The sequence below is a fragment of the Passer domesticus genome, chromosome 4 (genome assembly GCF_036417665.1).
Source record: "Passer domesticus isolate bPasDom1 chromosome 4, bPasDom1.hap1, whole genome shotgun sequence".
Lineage (NCBI taxonomy): Eukaryota > Metazoa > Chordata > Aves > Passeriformes > Passeridae > Passer > Passer domesticus.
The window spans coordinates 30,931,738-30,946,911 of record NC_087477.1 but is presented as its reverse complement, the minus strand read 5'-3'; the positions used below and the strand labels follow the sequence as shown (position 1 = coordinate 30,946,911).

The window sequence follows — 15,174 nt, the reverse complement described above, 5'->3', positions numbered from 1 at the left end:
AAACCATGGCAAAACAGCCTACATACACTTGGGCCTTGCACACCCCATGGAAGCAGCCCCTTTGTATGTGCTACTCTTACCACAAGACCTTCCAGGGGCTCTTATGCAAGAAGCTTCTGCAAAAACCTCCTGTCTCCCTTTTCAGGGTGCAAGTAGACCAGCCTCTAAGCAGAGGTGTGCCATTTGTATCCGTGTGCTAAGGAAGAGGGCAAAAGGAGGGGAGCATCATTGGAAAATGTGCGCAAGCAAAGCAGCACTGAGCCCATCACTGCTGCATTGGCGATGATCTTGCACTGCCTGAATTGTACAGAGGGGGAATGTTAAACAGCACAGAGGTTCTGCAGGGGAATCCTCATGCAATCCACTGAGCTGTGAAAATGTTAACCTTCTTCAGCAAAAGGAAATGCTGCTTTTTATTCATAAACTGATAAGTTTAAAAGCCCCCTCTCTTTGTGAATGAAGAATAGACAGGCTAGGCACAGGAAACAATTAGTCCTAGCTCTGTAACTGGTCTGGGAGCTTTCTGTAAGGTTTTTGTTTTGTTACTTGACTCTAGAACTATTTGTTAGATTTAGAAGTTCAAAGCCTGGCTCTTAGCACCACAGGATTAGACAGTTTAAGTAGGAGCATGCAAATCAGCTTAGTAAACTATCTGAACACAAAATGTTAGACTCCTTATGGCATCTGGAGGGAGTGATCACAAGATTCAGGCGATTGCTTTCCGTGGGCTCTATTATGCTAATCAGCCATGCTAAATTGGGTTTCCCTTTCTCTCCCACTCCACCACCTCCCTGTACAGCATTGCTTTTACTTCTGGCTGGTTAGGTTGTCCAGGGGGCTGAAGATTTCCTCACTTTTCTACCATACAGTAAGCAGGAGGATTGCATGTGAAAGGGAAAAGGGGAAACTCAGACCATATTACTATAATTGTTAATGTGTGGGCTAGGCACCCTGTGGAACAGGTGGTAATGTGGGGGACCTTTTGCTTGCAGATTAGAAGAACCTGTGGTTACTGCTAGGCTTTGAATTTGCAATAGCAGGTAGCAGGGTCGCATTGGAATGCTGGGGCCTATAGGAGAACCATTAATACACTATTCATTTACAGCATTTGTACGTCCTGAAACTGAAAAAAATTCCTTCTGGAATCCAATTGCCTCTTCTGTATACTATGTGCCAGTAATGCTCTCTGTCCAGCACAACTTTTTCCTCAAAGGTGCTAGCTAGTGATTGCCTTGTTTGGTGTCAGTCCATGGTAATTCCTGGTCAGCTGCTGGGTAGTTTTCTGTTGCACCTAAGAAATGACTTATATTTGTGTAGGTTATCTGCTGTGGCCAGGCTTTGTAATGCTTTGCACACAGGACAGATGGGAGTAGAGACCAGAGAAAGCCTGATGACAGGAGTCACAGTCCAGGATGAGCAGGTCAGGGTTCATTATAAAGTTACCTGGGGTCTGTCTTACGTATAAAACAAACCTGATAAAACCAGCCTTTGTCTTACTGTTCCCAGAGCCCATCCCTGCTCTCTCCTCATGGCAGCGAGACGGCTTAGACTCAGATGAGGCTCGCCTTTCCCCGCAGGCTGGGCGCTTGATTCGCCAGCTTCTGGATGAGGACAGTGATCCCATGCTGTCCCCTCGCTTCTATGCCTATGGACAGAGCCAGCAGTACCTGGATGATACAGAAGTGCCTCCTTCTCCTCCCAATTCTCATTCCTTCATGAGGTGGGTTGTGATTTGCTGGTGCTGATTTGCTTTTACATGCAGCTGCAAAGGGTTTGTTGTGTTGCATCAGATCAGCTGTGCTGCATTGGGTTTCTGTCCCTACTCACAGAGAATTGATATTTTATAAAAAGTTCTTTGCAGTTAATTTCTGTGTTTGTGCATTAATATCTAGGGCTGTTAGAGCATCTTTTGCTATCTGTCATTGCAGAGTAGCAACATAGCATTTTCACTTTTGTGGGCCTTATCTTTATTCACACAAAGCTGAAGTGGCCTTCTCTGCATCAAGATGTACTGTGGCTGTTTGGATAAGCTCTTCCTGCAATCTCTGCTCTTGGCAGGAGACGGAGTTCGTCTTTAGGATCTTATGAAGATGACAGAGAAGACCTTACCCCTGCGCAGCTCACGCGGAGGATTCAGGGGCTGAAGAAAAAGATCAGGAGATTTGAGGACAAATTTGAAGAGGAGAGGAAATACAGAGTGAGTCTCTAAGAGTTAAGCATTTATGTGGAGATGGATGCATTAGCAGCAAAGGGAAGGGACACCAGGGAAGTGGGTCAAGCATACAGGGGGCACCAGGGAAATATGCCAAACATACAGAGGGGCTTGAAAGCTTTTATAATGAGGAAAGGAAAAAAAAAATAGCAGAAGACCTGCTGCCCACTCCCCCTGGAAATCTGTATGCACATTGAGCAAATTACCTTTCCAGGTATTATGCAATATCCATGCAGCACAAGAGAGGAAGGCTAATGAACTCATAAGATTTCAACCACTGCTTAAGACAGTGTGTAGGAATAGCTGTGTTCAACTTCTGTTGTTTATTTATTTATTTAACTTCTACACATGGGAAGCGCAGTCACTGATCTCATTTGCATGATGGAAATCCCATGACACCTGTGCACTGCAGAGGAGAGAGAGCAGCTGCCTTCACTCCTGAGCAAGGAACCACAGTCAAGTGCTGCTGAGCAGCAGTGGTGTGCTGGACTCTTAATTGTTCTGACATGCCCTTTGGAGGCACAGAAAGCTTTGTAAGGAACTGTAAACCTTTGCATGTGTGCATCTTCGGCTATCTAAATGGCAAAGAATTGCTCTGGCATGCAGTAGGAAAGGCTGATAAAATGCTGCTGTAGCCTAGAATTTAGGTTGTTTGATGTCTTTGGATGTAAGGCAGCCTTTAGTGTGGTTACATGAGTCATAACACTTTTCCAACTGTTCATGCTAGGTTTCCTCTATTTTAGAGGTACCCTCTTGTTAGGAAACAATAGCCACAAGGATTCCAGTGTGCATCCGGCCCTCTGAGTCACTCCTACCACTTAATCATTGGCATCACATGTTCTGTGTTTTCTAAAAAGAAAATCCATTTCATGATGCCCCTAAGACAGAGTGTTGTGAGAGGCAGGAACAATTAAAGCAAGGTCTGAAATGGGCTGGTCAGAGGTGTGCAGCTGCCGGTCAGAATCCAGTGCCTGTGCTCTGTGCTGGGTCCAAATTCCATTGTACCTCTTTGTGCCACACACTTGTTTCAATGAATCACTCCTGGTGGTTTAACACAGATTCAGCATGGCTTTTCTTTCCTCCCAGCCTTCTCACAGTGACAAAGCAGCCAACCCTGAAGTTCTCAAATGGACAAATGATTTGGCTAAATTCCGAAAGCAACTTAAAGGTGAGCAGCTGCCACCGGTGCACCTTTGAGGGGTAGCTTGACTCTACCTCGTTTAGATTTGATGTGAGGCAGTGATCCTGACACTGTCACATTTTAAAAATGAAAAATTTCTCATCTTTCCCTGCTCAGAGTCAAAACTGAAGATCTCAGAGGAAGACCTTGGCCCTGTTGTGCGTCAGCGCAGCAACACGCTCCCCAAGAGCTTCGGCTCTCAGCTGGAGAAGGAGGAGGACAAGAAGCAAGACCTGTCAGATAAATCTGCCAAGCCTGCCGTGGAAGTGACCCTTGAGTCCATCCAGAAGAAGCTCCAAGAGAAACGAGCAGAGACAAATCGACCTGAAGACATTAAGGTACAAAGTAGACAGGTCCGATTTAGGCCTGTACATGCAAGTAGGTTACTTGTAACTGCACAGTCACTTGTGAAAGTGTTATGGTCTTGTACATTTTGTTAAAAAGTCTGCAGCCTTTAGTCTGGGCTCACTTGCTTTAGTTCCTTTCCCTCTGCCATCTTGGCATCCCCAGAGCCGCCCAGTTTCTGTTGTATGTCATCTTGTGTTCTTTGTCTGATCCTTGCATATTCCTAGTAATGTTTCTGAATTATTGCAGTTTTTTCCTGCCCTTTTTTTGGCTATTTTTGTTGTCCCATCCAAAGGTTTTTGTCAAATTCTGAGTCTGCCAGTGCTTCTGGAGATTGTGTCATCTGTTTGCTTCTTGTTCACTCCAAAACTGAATGTTACTCTCTCAGGGTGTGTTACTGCTAACCTTCAGAGTTTCACACTGAGCTCTGTTAGCTGCTGTAATCTCTGAGGGTTATCAGCAGGGAGGTCTTCATGTCTGATGTGAGCTCCTGAGGTTTGGGCAGCCTTGTAAGTGAAGTCCTTGAGTCTGATGACATGTAAATTGTGCCCTGCTGTGTAAGAGTGAAGTAGACAGCATTATGTTTTCTTGCTAGATCTGCAGAAGAAAAACATAGTGTGTGTTTTGACTATTTTCTGACTGTAGCAAGAATCTGCAGCCTGGCCATTTACAGAGGGACTGTGATAGTACTTGGCGTACTTGGCGCTGTGATAGGGAGGGAAAGCTTGGTGTCAGGCAAATTCAGTGGGGGAATTTTGGCCAACTTGGTTAGAGAAGTCTTCTCTAACTGTCTCCCCTTTATTTTTTGGCTTTGTCCACTCTTGTCTGCTACAGCCTTTCACTCCATAGCAGAGTTTGCAGAAAGAGACATTCTGACTGCATTTCAGTTCTTGGTAAAGTGTGTTTGTGACAGTCAAAGCAAAGGTGACAAGCTTTACAAGAGGTACTGGAGTATGTCTCAGATTTGGAGAAAAAGAAAGGAAATCTATTCTTTTGTGGAATTTACATTTCAGATCTTAACTGAAAAAGATCCACCATCATTAAAAGTTGCATAGTGTTGTTTTCTCAAAGCACACTTATAATCTGTAAATCCACTTTAGGTACATAAAATACCTTCATATGCAAAGTTTGTGTATTTAATCTGCCTGCACTGAGCATAGGGTTCTACTCATGTTAACAGTCTCTTTGGCAATGTAGCTGGGAAAAGACAATGGGAAGGTAGAGATGAATCTTTAATAATGATGGTATAACATGACTTTGGTTATGGCACAGATCAGTGTTTTTTGTGAGTCCAGGAATCTGACTTCTTTTTTCCTTTTCTTCTTCCCTTTCTCTGTGCCATTTTTCACAGGACATGACACGAGATCAGATAGCAGCTGAAAAAGTGGCTCTTCAGAAGGCTTTGCTGTGTTATGAAGGCATTCATGGCAGACCGGTATGTATTGCAGCTTTTTTTTTTTTTTTTTTTTTTTTTTTTTTTTTTTTTTTCTCTGAAAGTAAATTTTTTTTTTTCTGAAAGTTTCTATGTCTTTGTCTATGGTAAATGATGTCCCTAATGGCCCTTTCATGTCAGGTCACTAGAACTTCTTGCTGTCCAAACTGCACGTGCACCCTCTAATCCACCTCCCTGATCCTTCACTTCTGCAGCTGCTGACAAGTCTGTACCAGGCAGGGTGATGTCCTCACACATCCCTGGACAGACACCTGCATGACAGAGCCTACAATCTGAGTGGCCATTATTTTGGCATTGTGCTCAGCAGGTTCCACAGACATCCAATTTGAGGCCCAGTGGACAGTGTGCAGGGGAATAGTTGTGCATGGTCCCCCATCCAGTCAGGAAGTTTGCAGTTTTCTGCTATCAATGGTATAATGCCAACTTATTTGTGAATAAAGAGAATTAAGTTCTGATCCCTGCTGTGGCAGAAACACAGTGGCTTCCAGGCCATGAAGTTGGCTTTTTATGACTCCCTCCGTTTCTTTCACTGATGTCATTATAATCTTTGTGACCATCTACATAGGTAAAGTAACTTAATTTCAGAGTGCTGCTAATCCCCTGAGCAGTGGCTTGGGAGCAGCAGATTACTGCTTATAAGGAATACTTGATTGGTGCAGCTTGCAAATGTGTCATTCGACTGCTGCATGAAATTTCTGATCTTTTCCTCCCAAATTATATCTTTCTTTATCCATTGTTTTAAAAAGTCTCACTAATTTATTTAAGTGCCTTCATGTAGTGCTAATATTGTACAGTCACAACTGTATCAGCAATTGAAAATGGCATAGTTACATGAGAGGACAGGCAATTTGTTCTTGTGTAGAAAAAGGGCAGCACAAGGGAATCCACTTAACCGTCCCTGTGTTCTCTGTGAGACCACGTCTTTTTTGCTGCTTTTACAATTATATAAATCAACAGTTGGCATCTTACTGAAGTGAACTCACTTCAATCTGTTCAAAAAGATAACAAACCCAGAGACTATCTTGCCAGCATACTTTTATTTCAACCTACCTTTTTCAATGCTTCATTTATACAACTGCTTTTGAATTTGTTTTGTTTTGAAGTAAGCTGTCTATACCTGGTAACACTGAACTGCATGGCAAGGAAGACTGATCAGCTTTTGCTGTTCCCAGCTCCTGGCAGTGCAGCAGTGGAAAAGTACTGAGAGCTTGAGGAGAATGCGGATAGTTCAGCCAAAGTTTTTTTTTTTTCCTTAAAGATATTTAACTAAACAAGAAAAACAATGGAGCTCAGATTTATTGTGCAGCTGGGTCTTTCTGCACCAGTGATAGATGAACCTGCAAAGGTGGAACTGAACTGTTTTAGTTAAGCCAAAAGTCTGTCTCTGCAGAAATTCTTGAGCTGCTCTAACAATGCAAGCAATGGTCTGTTCTCAGCTGCTGCTCTTTTGCCACGTGGAGTGTGCCCCAGAGTTGTGTCAAAGGCTCCATTATTCTAACAGTCTCTTTGCATTTTGATCTTCTCCCAAAATATACTTAGGTTTTACTGGTCTTACTTATGTTTACCTAATGAGACAGTATGCCCATGTACTAAACATACTTTCAGAATATGCTTTCTGTAAAGTTTGCTGGTGTAAATGAGCTGCAGGACAGGCTCAGACTCCATACGCTTAACTTCCAACGCCTGTATTATCTGTGTTGCTCCTCCACACTGATACTCAGACACTGAAGGATGTTGTTTAACTTTTCCATTCTTCAACATACCTAAGGAGTTTGTACCCCTTCCAAGGCTTGTGTGTATTTTTCTGTAGAGAACAGTGCTGTTAATCAGCTTTGAAATGTTGTTAATTGAAGGTTTGATTCTCAGCCTCAACATAAGCCTCATCATAGTCTTGGGGTTTTTTTAAGTAACAGACTGTCTGAGCCAACAGTAGTGCTGTACCTCCTGTTCCACAAACTGCTAATCTTGTAAAGCTAGGAATAATATTATATATATAATTCAGGTTACCCAGTTTCTCTAGTTGTATTCTGGATGGGTTACAGAGAAATGTCCAAAGCTGGAGGCAACTTGCTAGCCAGTACATTTGAGTGCAGGCACATCAGCACAAAACACAAAGAGGTCCGAGTGAATTGTTTCATGCTGCTCACATCCCTTTAATCCATGTGAGCTGCTTACTCAGTGAACAGGCAGCTTGAGGCTGTCAGGAATTGGAGCCCTGCTGTGCCTTGGGGGTGTGGGACATTCAGCCCCCAGAGCTCAAGATTTCCCATCTATATCCCCCTTATCAGGCCTGGGGATATTTGCATTGAACCAGGAAAGAAATAGAGATCTTCCTCCTTTGCCTCCCTGTTCATTAGCACCCAACATAGGCTTGGTTATCAGGAGGAAGATGGATGCTACCTCCACAGTCTTAGAGTTCATCCCTGCCATCCCAATCCTGGCAATACTTACAGCCTTTCTGCGCCTCCCAAGCCAAAACTGTCTCTTTCTCTGGAGGGAGGATGTAAAAGCTTTAGAAAGATTATGCCAGTGAAAGTTAACTGCAGACAAAATAAAAGGCAGATTAAAATTGCCTCACTCTCTCAAGCTGTATTCCCTTTTCTCCTGTTACTGTTGTAGAAAGAGAGACTGCACAAAGCTCCCTGGGGGTTACTCTGTTGATGCTGATTTTTATATGGCAGTTATTCAGGTGCTCTGGTGATTAGCAGCAAGTAGAAAGGCATGACATCAGTTAAAGCTTCCTCATAAGAGCTTTATAATCTAAAGTTAGACAAAAGATCTAATGGAAGGACTCTTATAGGATGTGGGTCAGACAGTGCTGAATGATGATCAGGTATTGCTGAGGATTTTGTTTGTTTTCTAATGTGCTGTAAGAAAACACTGAAAAAATAATACCTACCTTGAATCTGAAAGAAAACATTCAGTTTGTAATGCTCTCAAAACTGGGGAGGGAGCACAACAAGCAGTAAGGAGTGGAGTTAAGGACAAAGCAATGTAAGGAACACCTGAGGTGGACATCAGCACTGTTCTCTCTTCTCTGTGCCACACAGCCCTGGCACCTTCATCCCTTCCAAGCATTGTAGTGAATCCTTCCCAGCAAAGTGGCTGTGAGGAGGGATGGAGGACAAGCTTAGGGGGCTAAAAAGAGGCTTGTACAGGAAATTAGGAGGAATAGCAAAGCCAGAAAGTCAGCTGTTGTGAAATCTCTAGTTTACCGTACTCAAGGGAAGTCTCCTCACATTGCAACATCCAGTCAGTGCAGCTGCTTTCTCTTTTCATGGGTCACGAACACGGCTGTTGAGGGCCAGCCACGAGAACAAGGATGGGAAAGCTCATCTGGTGCTTACAGTGGCAGACGTGACTGCAAGCACAGAGTGCTGCCTCCACAGGTCATTTTGTGCTGTGGACGTCTGATCCCTGACTGGTCATTTAAATCACTTGTCTCTTACAGCCCCTTTACAAGACACCCCACACAGCTTCAGGTGGTACCAGGCACAGGCGATGCAGTGATGGACAAAATTTCAGGGCTAATTCTGCTCTTCTGTCATCCCCATACAAGTCTCTTTGAGCCACTCAGACTGAGGGTGATCACAGGCACATGAATTCTAGATTGGAGTATTTGTTGTAGGCTTCATGGATGTCTCCTCTTTTTCCTTTTCAGGTTACCAAAAATGAGCGGCAGGTGATGAAGCCGTTGTATGACAGGTATCGCTTGGTCAAACAGATCCTCTCCAGAGCCAACACCATCCCTATTATTGTGAGTAGAGCACTCTTTTGTGGGGTATTTCTTTGGTTTCAAGCTGAGGAAGCAGAAATCACCACACTTTTGCTTACAACACAATCACTAAGGCTAAGTCCCAACCTCCCTTATCACTTAAAGATCAAACAAATGAGTGAATCAATGACACACTTAATACCGAAGCTGGGCAAAGCTGGTCAAGGGACTTGAGTGCCCATCTGTGAGCCACAGGGCACATCTCACCTTGTATTGTTTCTTCTCTTTCATTAGGCTGCTGCTGTTATTTCATCCATCCTCTGTTTGGTACAGCCTCACTTCTTTTTCCATACCAACCCATGCTGAGCTGTAGGTCTTCCATGCTGCTTGGTTCCACAGGGTTGTATGTACAGGGTTCCTGTACACAGACTTGAGTAGATCCCACAGGAGATGCCAGGCGTGTCCTTGGCTGAAAGAAGGGGCCCTCAGTCTTCTAACACTTAATTTGTATTAAAGAGATCCTCTAAGTGGTGGATATTCCCTCTTTCAAGGTGGTGTTTTGCCACCAGCAAGGAACCCAATACACCCCTCTAGGGAGAAAATTCACTGTCTTTAATTTTAGACAATTTGTGTAGTCCAGTTTTTAAAAATTAATTAATCTAAAAAACCCACACAGAATACTTCAAGCCTAACTATGGAAAGAGAGTTCTTTTATCAAAGTTCCTGTTTACTCTGTCTGTCATGTATGCATTTTTTTTTGCTTTTCCTGAGCAGTGCTCATGTCCTGCCCACTTTCTGTAGAAGGCCAGTGAAGGGAATTGGCTGGCATAGCATTACCAAGTGCAGTGTCACTGAGCAGGGGGGCTTTTTTCTGCAAATGCTGGGAAGTGTTCCTGGTCCTGCATTTAAAACGAAATAAAAAGCTGCTCCTCCTGGAATATGCAAAATAGTCCCCAAAATGTGTGCTGTGAAGACAGTGCTGGCAGTCGAGGAGGAAGCTGTGTAGGTGTGCATGGGCAGTTTAATGCAAAGCTGTCAAAGAGAGCCCGGGCCCTGTTAAGGCACAAAACTGAAAATCCAGAGGCTAGCAGAGGAGAGATGAGACTGGTTTTTTTCCCTAGTTTTCTGAGTGAAAACAGTGAGAGGTTCATAGAGAGACAGGATGCATTTGAAAATCTATCTCTCCATCAGTAGGTACTTTGGTGGGGAATCAGTCTCCTGGAAAGCAAATCTGGAGAGCCTGGCTGAGCTTACCCTGGAGCTCTGGAGAGCCACACAAATACACTGTGTGTGTATGGGCCTCAGGCTGGGGATTACTTTCTCGCAGCCTTTGCCTCATAGTCACTACCCAGCTAATAATCATCTAAGTTTCTTTTTAAAAACAGATTGGCAGTGATGTCCTTTGCTAAGCAACATCTTAAGAGAAAACAGCCCAAGGTTCAGGGGGTTTGCCAGGCCTGTTTTTCTTCCTTGAGAAGGTATTTCTCCTGGTGGTCCAGCGATGAGCTGAGAGTGAATGTGTGGGTGAGAATGAGCTGAGAGCAGGTGGTGGAGGAGAAAGGGGTTCACAATGTAACATACTTGTTAACACCTGTCACAGGGTTCCCCCTCCAGCAAGCGGAGAAGCCCTTTGCTGCAGCCAATTATCGAGGGCGAAACAGCTTCCTTCTTCAAGGAGATAAAGGTGAAGACCTCCAGCTGCTAACTAATTGCTCAGTTTGCATCAACTTTCCCCTTATACCAATGAAACAGAATGGTTGATTGATTTTTTTTTATCAGTGTTGATTTTTTTGCAGTGTCCTCCTGAAAAATCAGTAGCTGCTTTAAGCCTCGCCAATTCTGATCAAATTCTTCCCTTGTTGTAGATAAGACTACAGTGTTTCCTTGGCTTTGCATTCTTTCCTGTCCTCCTTTCCCCTCCATCTGCATATAATGTATTTTATTTTGCTTAAAATTTTTTTTTTTTAATCACAGTTACCCATGTACCTTGCTTTTTTTCTTGCTTTCCTCCTTTCTTTTAAAAGACACTAACTTGTTTTGCAGTAGTTTCTCTCACTCCCAGGCTCTGTGGCTTGCTCACAGCACCGTGGCAGGAATGAGCTCTCACAAAACTAACCCTCGCACGTGGAGCCAGCTGGGGCACTTACGGGATCCTTACCTGCTCCCCTCCACTTGTTTTATCCAGGCTCTTTTTCACCACCTTGTGCAGGGCGTTTTTAACTTAATGAGGATGGAAGTAAGAGCAGCTTGGTTCTGCTAGTTGATACTTGGTCAGATTTGGATGGCAGGATTGTTGTGTTTCTTCTTGTGCTGCTGTGGAGTAATAATTCGGGGTGGGGAAGATGGCTATGATACTGGCCCTTCCCCTGAGGAGTAAAGTCCAACAGCAGACCAGGACACGCAGTGTGGAGCTGGTTCCTGGCTTGTTTTCTCTACCCTTGCAGTGTAACAAGGGAGAAGAGTGCTTCAGCACATTTAGGTCGTATTTCTGTTATCCAGCCAGAGCCTGGTTAAATGTAAGTACTGCAGACTTAGAGATCCGAGGTGATTGAGCCCAGTGGATTGTATATTAATGGACTATTCGAGGCACATATTCTTTAATACCAGATTGCAGATTGAAGATGTTAAGCTGCTGTTTGGAAGCTGGTTAATGATCACTGAGCTTCTTAGTATTTTCTAGATAACTGCTGGATCAAATCTGCAGTACTGGTCTGGTGGGGAGTGTTGTTTTTTTGTTTTAGTGTGTCATTTTTTCTCCACCTCTACTTGCACCCAGTGTGAGAACTTAGGGCTGGCAATTATGGTGATCTCTGGTCAATGATGGCCAGCATGGGCTGGTGCTGTGCCAGGGCAGCACCAAACCAGTTCAGCAGTGTCCTGCAGGGAATGCAGACCTGGAGGGGTTGTGGCAGAAGATCAGGATGACAGCCTTAAGCCTGTTAACATGATGTGCCTATTAACACGTAAGTGGGGCTCTGTGGAGCTGCATCTGGCGGGTTTATACTGAACTACACCCAGAAGTAAAGAGAGGAAATTAGCAAAAGGCCCCAAAACTTAGCTCCTGCATAGGTCCACTGGGCAGGGAAATACTTGACAGGCCACTGACAGTGTCAGTATTTTTGTGTTTCTGTGTGAGTTTTTCTTTGAGCATTTGGGACAGTTGACTAAAAGGGTGTTTTGAGGTGACCTTACCAAACATTTTGGTGCAATGTCTTGAATGTTGTGTTGGAAAAGTGGTTAAGATTCTTGCTTTGTGGGAGTGCCGATGATAGTATACTCTGGGGATTTGACATTTTGAACTCTGGAATGCCTCATGATTGCCTAACAATCCAAGCAGGTGCATGCTATGTGAATCTTGTGTATGAAGATTATTCTGGTTCAAGGTGTAAGTGTTGCTGCAGGTTAAAGTGAGGTTCCTGTGTGAGACTTTAGAGGGAAGGCCTTAGAGGGCCTTTTCTGTTGGAGTTCTGGTTAAGAATCCTTTTAATTCACTCCTTTGTATTTAAGAGCAAAATTATTTCAGAGGTCTTGTGACAGCCAGATGCAGTGTGTTAGCTCTGAGGTCTAAATGAAATTCCTACACTTTCTTTTCCTCCTTTGGCCTCCCATGGCAGGAGGCTGGCTCCTGAGCTGCTTGCTGGCTCGGACAGCACACTGTGTCTGCAGCAAGGCAAGACAGGCTCAAGGGGATCTGTGAGGAAAACACCTTGCATCAGTCCCCAGGAGCAGCTTTGTCACATTGCTTATGGCAGTTGTCCCTTTGCTGTCTTTCCAGGAGCTCTCCCAGAAAAGGGCATGGGAGCTCCTCCTTTGTTGCCAGAGAGATTCCTCTAAAGCAAGGTGCACTGCTTTCACTGCTTAGACTGACTTAGCAAATCCTCCTCCACGGCAAGGCAGGGTCCATGTTCTCCTGCTGCCCCAGTCTGGGCAGGGTGGCACACCTGGGGACAGGGAAATGGCAGTGAAAGGTGGTCTCCCCTCCCCAGTTCAGCCTGGAGTTGTTGGTAGGGTTTAAGAACAGTACATGGCTGCTGGTTTGTGCTTTCTGTTTAAACTGTTCAGCTGATGTGTGGAGAAATGGGTCTTGTCTAATCACGTGCTAAATATTGCTTCAACTTCCACAAGTTCCCTGCAGATTTTCCTAAAATGCATTCAAATTCTCTATATCTTTTGTTATTATTGCTACTCAAAACTTCTTCCCAGATAATGTTTTTTTCACCCTCCAGCCTCAATCTTGATTGTAATTTTCAACCTGTAGCTTTGCAATGTATCATTGTGGCCTAGAGCTTTGAATTAAAAAGAAAACTCTGGGCAAACTATAATTTAATTTAAATGTGTGCATTTATAAATCACTGAGGGTTAAACGGGACTAAGCCAGCTTTGGTGTTGCCTTCTCCCTTTGCTTGAAATATGGGACCAGTCTCTTAGGAATAGTTGAACTTTTCACAAGGAATTACATGAAAAAAATAACAAAAAAAAGTCTGCTTTTGATCCCAGTGCTACAATATATTTTGTCTTGAAGACTTTGGTGATATTAGCCCCAAAAGCTTTTAAAGATATTCATGTGCTTAGATCCTTCCTGGCTAGAGTTACATGGCTGTAAAATAAATACATTTACACACACATACATACATACTTTACGGTCCATGCTGACATTTGCTGCTTTCTCTAAGTAGCCTCATTCCTTACATTAAGGTTGAAAACTGCCTTCTAGAAATAAGAGACTGGGCCTCGTTCCCTGATAATTAAAATTATTTCGGGACAGTGTCTCAGGACAAGCCCTACTTTTGAGAACACAGTGAACTGATGAATACCAAGTGCAGCAGGGACTTTCAAATCTCATGCCTCTAATTTTATTTTTTTTTTAATTGGAATACAACCAATTCATCAGTGTGCATTGAGGAAGTGGGAAATTGGACTGTGCAGAGTTTCCAGTTCAATTTTTAGTGTATTCCAGCAAAATGGTCATAGCTAATGTTTGAACATATTAGCAGCAGCAGTCCTTTTACACTCAATCATATCCCACATTTAGGTAATTGCAAGACTCATCTGAGCTCACTGGTATGACTGTATGAGCATTTCAGGTCTTGAATTCAGCCATTAGAGAGAGCTGTTGAGCTGCATCTTTTGAAAGAAAATTCCACATTTTAACTTGGCAGTCTCTATGCTAGGAAATGTTTGCAGGGAAATGCAGAGGATGGCTGGCGTGCTTTGGACAATATGTGTAACATCTGTAAATGGGTTCATTTTCGTCAGAATTCACAAACTAAACAAAGCAACAGGTTGTTCTGAATCCCAAGTATTTTTTTTCTCTTAGTTGTGTCGCTCTGGGTCTCCTTAACCAATCTGAGTTTGTGGTGGCAATTTCTCTGTCATGCTTTGGTTCTAGGATGTCTTACTGATGGTCTTCTGGTGTCCTGTGTATTGCTTGGCAATTGAAGTGTTTGCTCTGCCTTTCCACTTCTTGTTCCCGAGTGCATGTGGTGAGAGGAGGAGCCTGTTCCTGAGAAGGGAAGCAATAACCTGTCTTCTTGTGGGGGTGCTCTGTCCCTGTGTGTAGGAAGAAGAGGAGGGGTCTGAGGAGGACAGCAATGTGAAGCCGGATCTCACAATTACCTTAAAAACAGATGTCAGTGTGCGCAGCTTCTTGGATCAACTAGAAGATGATGCTGACGGCTTTGTTTCCCCGGTGGATGATAAGATGCCATCTAGGAGCAGTCAGGATATGGGGCTTTCAAATCTCCATGAAGCATCCATGTATGTTGAATTCACAGGCAACTACAAAAAGTTATTTCTTGCTAAGATAGCATTTTATTTGTCAGAAGAGTGTTCTAGGGTTTTTTCTATTTATGATCTGAGCCGTAAGTTTTCATGTTTCATTTTTAAATGCAATTGACCCTCATAGAAAGGATTTGGAAAGAAACTACCTTGTCCTGATCCTTAGCTTATGCACCTTTGGATTCCATCTCTAAGTAGTAACTCCACTAGTGGCAAGTCTTTATTATGAAAACCCTGCACTCCAGAAGGTTTTTCATGTTTTGGAGAGGTCAAGTGGAACTAGCTTTGCTAGTTTCAAGTTTGGTGCAAACACATGTGGGTGGTAGCCCTAAGTTGTAACCATTAAATTTGATCCTATAAAAAGTCACCAAACCCAGGCCCATCTGCAGAAGATAAGTTTCACAGAAGTTAGTGGTAAATTGTGAAGTGCACACTTGACCTCCTTAGAAGCTGCAGCTTATGATCATTTTGCTGCACTAAACTCAGAGCTT

At 43.6% G+C, this 15,174-nt stretch overlaps 1 protein-coding gene across 12 annotated transcripts in view; it reads left to right on the top strand.

Moving 5' to 3' along the window:
• The window catches only part of FAM13A (family with sequence similarity 13 member A), a 147,764-nt gene that overhangs the window by 124,039 nt on the left and 8,551 nt on the right, over positions 1-15,174 (top strand). For 11 of the 12 annotated variants that reach the window (XM_064416910.1, XM_064416918.1, XM_064416912.1 and 8 more), the window contains 8 exons: positions 1,507-1,720; positions 2,059-2,197; positions 3,299-3,380; positions 3,510-3,730; positions 5,089-5,172; positions 8,852-8,947; positions 10,506-10,589; positions 14,466-14,662. In XM_064416910.1, coding sequence (XP_064272980.1) covers positions 1,507-1,720; positions 2,059-2,197; positions 3,299-3,380; positions 3,510-3,730; positions 5,089-5,172; positions 8,852-8,947; positions 10,506-10,589; positions 14,466-14,662 — 1,117 coding nt within the window. The remainder of the gene's footprint in view (positions 1-1,506; positions 1,721-2,058; positions 2,198-3,298; positions 3,381-3,509; positions 3,731-5,088; positions 5,173-8,851; positions 8,948-10,505; positions 10,590-14,465; positions 14,663-15,174) is intronic. The other variant, XM_064416915.1, reaches the window with a different exon arrangement.